This window comes from Ictalurus punctatus, chromosome 4 (assembly GCF_001660625.3).
Source record: "Ictalurus punctatus breed USDA103 chromosome 4, Coco_2.0, whole genome shotgun sequence".
Classification (NCBI taxonomy): domain Eukaryota; kingdom Metazoa; phylum Chordata; class Actinopteri; order Siluriformes; family Ictaluridae; genus Ictalurus; species Ictalurus punctatus.
Genome location: NC_071284.1, coordinates 35,576,892 through 35,584,391, shown reverse-complemented (window position 1 = coordinate 35,584,391; position 7,500 = coordinate 35,576,892). Strand labels below are relative to the sequence as shown.

At 44.4% G+C, this 7,500-nt stretch overlaps 1 protein-coding gene across 2 annotated transcripts in view; it reads left to right on the top strand.

The window, feature by feature from the left end:
* Positions 1 to 2,355, top strand: part of homer2 (homer scaffold protein 2) — an 18,793-nt gene extending 16,438 nt beyond the window's left edge. For both annotated transcript variants that reach the window (XM_017466090.3, XM_017466086.3), the window contains exons 8-9: positions 522 to 602; positions 1,830 to 2,355. In XM_017466090.3, coding sequence (XP_017321579.1) covers positions 522 to 602; positions 1,830 to 2,018 — 270 coding nt within the window. In that variant the 3' untranslated portion in view covers positions 2,019 to 2,355. The remainder of the gene's footprint in view (positions 1 to 521; positions 603 to 1,829) is intronic.
* Positions 2,356 to 7,500: the final 5,145 nt, after the last annotated feature.

The window sequence follows — 7,500 nt, the reverse complement described above, 5'->3', positions numbered from 1 at the left end:
GGCAGATGTCTATGTTTAGTGAACTGATGATGAGGGTGTGTGTAAGGATATGTTACATTTATAGTGAGCTTAGCAATGTGTGTGTGTGTGTGTGTGTGTGTGTGTGTGTGTGTGTGTGTGTGTGTCTGTCTGTCTGTCTCAGAGAGAGAGAGAGAGAGAGAGAGAGAGAGAGAGAGAGAGAGTGTGTTCTGGTAAAGAGTCTAAATAGGCTGTAATCCTTTCAACACACACACACACACACACACACACACACACACACACATACACTCACACACAAGCCCAAAGATGTGAGTCATTCCCATCACACCCCTGCAGCAGCACTGTCTCAGCTGTCTAAGTACTGCTGCAGTGTTTCTAACTCTGTGTGTGTGTATGTGTGTGTGTATGTGTGTGTGTGTGTGTGTATGTGTGTGTATGTGTGTGTATGTGTGTGTATGTGTGTGTATGTGTGTGTATGTGTGTGTATGTGTGTGTATGTGTGTGTGTGTGTGTGTGTGTGTGTGTGTGTGTGTGTGTGTTAGGAGCTGGAGAATCTGAGAAAGCAGGCTGAGATAATTCCACAGCTCATGTCTGAGTGTGACAACCTCAACGCCAAGCTACAGGTACACACACACTCTCTCTCTCTCTCTCTCACACACACACACACACACACACACACACACACACACACACACACTCTTGAATTACACTTACATGATCACAGCAGCCTGATGGTGGGGGTGGGGGTGTTAGTTTTGCCAGGTTCGGCAGGATCCCTCCTTTTAGCCCACGTTCACACTAGTGAGTGACGGAGTAACAGATGACTGACCGTTTTCTCGGTGTGTGTCACATGGAGCCATGAACATGAATTTCATGTGCAGCTGAGAGTTGGACCAAACCACTTCCTCACACGGTCCCCAGTATTCTCACGCTCTCTCACATTCTCCCAAATGTGTTCCCGAACATTTTAACAAGTTTACACACATTCTGCCACGTTCTCCCCAAATCTCCCATCTTCTCCCAAACGTTCTCGCACCTTCTCCCAAGCATTCACACGCGCTTCCACACGCGCTTCCACACGCGCTTCCACACGCGCTTCCACACGCGCTTCCACACGCGCTTTCACACGCGCTTTCACACGCGCTTTCACACACACTCCCAAGTGTTCGTCCAAATTGTCTAAAATGTTCCCAGGCATTGTCACATTTTCATCCATTCTCACACATATTCCAAGTTATTCCTCCAAGCATTGTTCCACATTCGCCCATGCTCTCCCAAATGTTCCGTCATGCTCTCCCAAATGTTCCGTCATGTTCTCCCAAATGTTCCGTCATGCTCTCCCAAATGTTCTTCATCTGTTTTGAGGGTTTATTGACAGTAATGCCAAAAGCAGTACGGAACCAGGACGTCCCACTTTCCTGTCTGAGACACAAAAGGAGTGTGTGTGTGTGTGTGTGTGTGTGTGTGTGTGTGTATGTGTGTGTATGTGTATGTGTATATGTGTGTGTGAGAGTGAGATTGGAAGGAGACAAGTACATGCCAAAGCAGCATAAATTCTGTCAGGGCGTCATGTGAAACTTCATCACACACACACACACACACACACACACACACACACACACACACACACACACACACACACACACACCTGTCGTCCTGCATTCATGGTTGTCATTCCTTGATCATGTGCTCTGTGTGTGTGTGTGTGTGTGTGTGTGTGTGTGTGTGTGTGTGTGTGTGTGTGTGTGTGTGAATCATGATAGAATGTGTGAGACAGTTCTGGGTATTGTAGATACATTTGCACGGTGTTAGCCGAGTGAGACATCTGATTGGGTGCTGTGTATTAACAGGCGGCGGAGCTGGCCAATCAGGATGCTCGTGGGCGTGTGTCAGCGCTGCAGAGTGAGGTGAGTGAAGGACAGCAAAGACACGGAGCCATGAAGAACGAGCTGAAGAAGTTCATGGAGCTTCTGGAGGGCAAAATAGATGAACTGCATGAAGTCCGCCAGGGACTGTCTCACCTGGGCATGGACAACTAACACACATACGCACACACACACACACACACACACTCACACACACACACACACACACACACTCTCTCTCTCTCTCTCTCTCTCTCTCTCTCTCTCTCTCTCTCTCTCTCTTTTACACTTACACAATATAGTATCTCAATATCTAGGGAGTGACAGCCATAGATCTTTATATTACACACACACACACACACACACACACACACACACACACACACACACACACACACACAGAGGTATTAATGTTCAGCAGGTAAAGAGTATATAATGGCTTTGGTTCAGAAACACTCACACACACACACACACACACACACACACACACACACACACACACACACACACACACACACACTAAAAAAAAAATACAGTAACTACACTAATTAAGTTGGTGATCTCAGGGTGCTGGTGAAACAGTTTTCACACACACACACACACACACACGCGCACACACACACTCAAACTGCAGTGTCACAAAGTGCCTGAGGGTAGCTTTAGTCCCTCATTAACCTCACTCACACACTACATGCAGTACACACACACTTTTACTCGAGTGCAATACAGTATATGAGAAAGGGGGCGGGGCTTCGTTTCAATACATTTTTATATATACCTGTTCTGATTTGTTGGTTTCTGAACTCTATGCTGTGAAATCTTTTGTGATTGGTGTGTGCATGTGTGACAGTGTTGTGAATGGTGTGCTTCCCTCATGTGTGAATCTGTGGGGTTCTGTGTGTGTGTGTGTGTGTGTGTGTGTGTGTGTGTGTGTGTGTGTGTGTGTGTGTGTGTTTGTAAGGGAAGTGTATTTTGTTAAAATAATAATAATAATAATAATAATAATCATTTGGTCCTGCAACTTTTGGGGTGTGGGGTTTTTTTTTTCTTTTCTTTTAGATTTTTTTCTCTCTAGTTACAAATGAGTATGAATGTGTGTGTGTGTGTGTGTGTGTGTGTGTGCGCACAACTATACACACTAGTCATGTGCCAGATTTACATTTTCACTCTGTGGTACGTGTGTAAACATTTTATCACTGTTTACAACACAACAACAAAAGGACTGGTCCCAAATCTCCATCTGCCCCACAGGCTCCTTCCTTCTGAATGTTACACAGTGACAGCGACAGTGTTGTGAACGATTACCAACATGCGCGCGCACACACACACACACGCACACACACACACACACACACACACGCACACACACACACGCACACACACACACACACACACACACACACTTCCTTGCTGGTCTTGCTCTATGTTTCGCACACTTCACTTTGCCCTGGTTTTCACATTGTTTTGTTTCCCTGATCAATAATGTACAATAATGAAATTGTCATAAATATAGTTTAAATACAAAAGGGTTGTGTTTGTGTTTTGTTCGGAGGTGAATATGAATTAAAGAAATGTTTATATTAATGCGCTCGTTCTAATAAGTTATGGTTTCTATAGTAACAGATTCAAAAGGAGGTGTTTATGTAGCGTGTGAGGAAGGAGTCTCCAGTGTCAGCGCTGTGTAACAGTCAGAGGGAAATCTGTAACTTTACATTTTCCACATCTTCATCACAGAGTTTACACTCCTCTACTGTTTCACACTCACACACACACTGTGATTATTATCTTATTCACATGAAGAGAGAGAGAGAATAGAGAGAGAGAGAGAGAGAGAGAGAGGGAATAGAGGGAGAGAATAGAGAGAGAGAGAATAGAGAGAGAATAGAGGGAGGGAATAGAGAGAGAGAGAATAGAGAGAGAATAGAGGGAGGGAATAGAGAGAGAGAGAATAGAGAGAGAATAGAGGGAGAGAGAGAGAGAGGGAATAGAGAGAGAGAGAGAGAATAGAGAGAGAATAGAGAGGGAATAGAGAGAGAGGGAATAGAGAGAGAGGGAATAGAGAGAGAGGGAGAGAGAATAGAGAGAGAGAGGGAATAGAGAGAGAGAGAGAATAGAGAGGGAGGGAATAGAGAGAGAGGGAATAGAGAGAGAGAGAGAGAGGGAATAGAGAGAGAGATAGAGAGAGAGAGAGAGAGAGAGGGAATAGAGAGAGAGGGAATAGAGAGAGGGAATAGAGAGAGAGAGGGAATAGAGAGAGAGAGGGAATAGAGAGAGAGAGAGAGAGGGAATAGAGAGAGAGAGAGAGAGAGGGAATAGAGAGAGAGAGAATAGAGAGAGAGGGAGGGAATAGAGAGAGGGAAGGTGAGGGAACGAGTGTTTATAGCTGCTATAACGTACACTAGGTTGCAGTATAAATGGAGAAAGGTCTGACGCTGCAGTTGTGGAGTATTGAGGTGCAGAACAGGAGGAAGGGGTGATGGGGTGAGCTGCTGTGGTGTAAGAGGAATAAAACACAGGGACGTGCTGTTAGAGGACGTCTATCTCTCTCGCTCTGCCCTTCTTTCTTTCTTCATTTCTTTGCTTTCATCCCAACATCACTTCCAGCTCTTTGTGAGCATGGGGTCCCCCCCTAACGCCCCCCCCCCCCCCCCCCCCCCCGATTTTCTCTCCACTGTATCCATTGTGTCATTACAGACATTTAAACTCATTTTCCTGCTGTGAGAAAAGAACAGAGGAGCTGTTCAGTCCGAGCTCGTGTGGAGAGGAAGGGCTGGTGTTGTGTATATACAGTGTGTTAATGACTGGAATATAGGGGGAATATTTCGAACCTCAGATGTTGGTTTAGGGGTGTGAGAGGAACGTCAGACCTGCGCTGATGTGTTCCTCGCCACCTCTCCAACCTGCGCTGTGAATTTGGGGAAAATCTGAAGAATTCTCAGAAGTTAGGGAGGTGGAGAGGAACAAGTTTAAAGTGTCGTCTCGGCGAGTTTTTCCTCCCCACGTCTCCTCTGTCTGCTGATTAGAGATAAATTCATACATTAACATCTCTATCCTGGGTGTATATATTTCTGCACCGCTGCTCCGGGACGACGTCCACCGTTAAACACGCTGCACTAATAACACTGAACTGAACTGAACTGAACTGAACTGAACTGAACTGAACTGACCGCGCTGCAGCCACGCAGCTCCACACGCAGCTCCACACGCAGCTCCACACGCAGCTCCACACGCAGCTCCACACGCAGCTCCACACGCAGCTCCACACGCAGCTCCACACACACGCAGCTCCACACGCAGCTCCACACGCAGCTCCACACGCAGCACGCTGTGATGCTCTGTGTGTTCTGACTCCTGTCCATCAGACCCAGAATGAACGTTTTCAGTAGTGTGTGCTGCAGTAGATCTTCCGTGGGATCGGACCGGACGGACTAGCCTTCTCTCCCCACACACATCACTCCGCCTTGGGAGCCCACGACCCTGTCACCAGCTCACCGGTTCACCGGTTCTCGTTCGTTGGACCACTTTTGGTAGGTACTAACCCCTGCACACCGGGAACACAGCACCTGCTGTTTTGGAGACGCTCTGACCCAGACGTCTAGACATCACAATGTGGCCCGTGTCAAAGTCACTCAGATCCTTACACTTGCCCACTTTTCCTGTTTATATAGACATATACACACACTGGGGGAAATAAGTATTGATCACGTCAACATCTTTATCAGTAAATATATTTCCATTGAGGTTATTCACATGAAACTTTCACCAGACATCAGAATTAACTCGGAAATATAAAGAATTCACAACATTTAAAGTCATGTGGAGTGAAGGGGAATGACACGGGGAAAGTATTGAACACGCTAAGAAAAAGCAGTTCTCCAAAAGGTAAGGCAAGGAACCAGCTGAAATCCGTAAGTAATTACACCCCCTGTCTGTGCAGATTAATATCAGCTGTTTAAGTACATTGATGGTCTATAAAAAGGCTTTTCGTTACCAAAGTGTCACACAAGAAACATCTCACGATGGGTGTCGTGTCAAATGTCAATACTTATTTCCCCCACTGTGTGTGTGTGTGTGTGTGTGTATATTTATATATATAATAAGAGAGAGAGAGAGAATCTAATATAAAATGGTGTTTGTTCTATAAAACGTTAGCATTCAGTTAAACAGTCCTGAGAAATAAGACATCTTCACTCTCCTCAGCCTCCGCAAGAAATGTAAAGACTGCAGAGATTTTTTGGAGAGGGAGGAGGTGAAGAGGGTCCAGGTGAGTTCCTCCGCTCTGTGGAATTGTTGGGGGTGAGAAACACACACACACACACACACACACATACACAGAGTGAGTGGGAGTTTGAAGCTGCTGCAAATCTGTAAGAGGACGTGTTGCCTTGGAAACTTCATCCCACACACTGCATTGACTGAGTTGTCGCTGTGTGTGTGTATGTGTGTGTGTGTGTGTGTGTGTGTGTGTGTTACTTACACACATACAGTTGCAAGAATTTCTGCAGTTCAAACTTCACTCTTGCCCTATTGCTGTGTGTGTGTGTTGAATCATTGTCCATCTCGTGATCCTGATGGCTGTTACCATGGTAACAAGCCGCATGACAGTGAAATCTTCACTGAAACTATTCGTTTAAACCCGAGCGCAGTGCTGTTACTCCACACGTTCTTCTCCTCCACCTCTTTCCTGCGCTGAGGTTCGGTGTAAAGTCACATTTTCCCTTTAAATCAGAGACTTTCTCAGTACACCTGTAGAAAACCGGTTTGAGGGCGGAGCTACGCATGAGCTCAGATTGTGATGTCACTAAACATCAAAGCTTAAGACCGATCATGTCCGAGATAAGAGGATTTACACCAAGACTCTGATACTGACTTCAGACTAATGTAGGCTAGTTTACTGACAGTTAGCTAACGGGCTAGCTAAGTTAGCTTATGTTAGTGACCTGAAGCTTTTAGAGAGGGCAGGAAGACATGGGGGCGTGTCTACATTTGCATATTCATGAGTACACATAGAGCTTGGCCTTTTTAATGTTGATGGTTTGAAGTAATTCTTCTTGGGCTTCCTCCAAATAAAACACTAAACAGATTATTTATATAAATCATTTCTTTTAAATATATAAATAAATAAAGCAATAATATTAAAATGTTTCATTTTTAAAAACAGCTTAAATTAATTTACAAACAGTCTAGGGATTTGTTTATTTGTTCATTTTTCACAAATCCACCAACATTTCACTTTATCTCATTACTGCATATTCTACAAAACTTTTCTGTCCAACCTTTTGAAATAATGACATTTTTTAACATCTTAAAATGTCTCTGAAGCTTTTTAAAAGGTTCATCAACAGCAGATTTCAGTCTCTGAACTGCAAAAATATTCAGTTAGACCGAATATTTGTTGTTTTTTTTTTAAATAAACGTCTAAAATTGTTTTTAAAGGTGAACATGTGACTTGTGCGCCATCTACAGGCTCTTTACACACACACACACACACACACACACGTTAAGATGTTTGTCAGCACCTTGTAAGCTCAGAATACAGATCTACAGTTTAAATTAATTTGAATAAATAAATAAATAAATAAATCGGAATGAAAGGCAGAATCTCTTCTTTCCCTCGGCCGTGTAGTGTCCTCTCACTTTGTTTTTATCTTCTTTC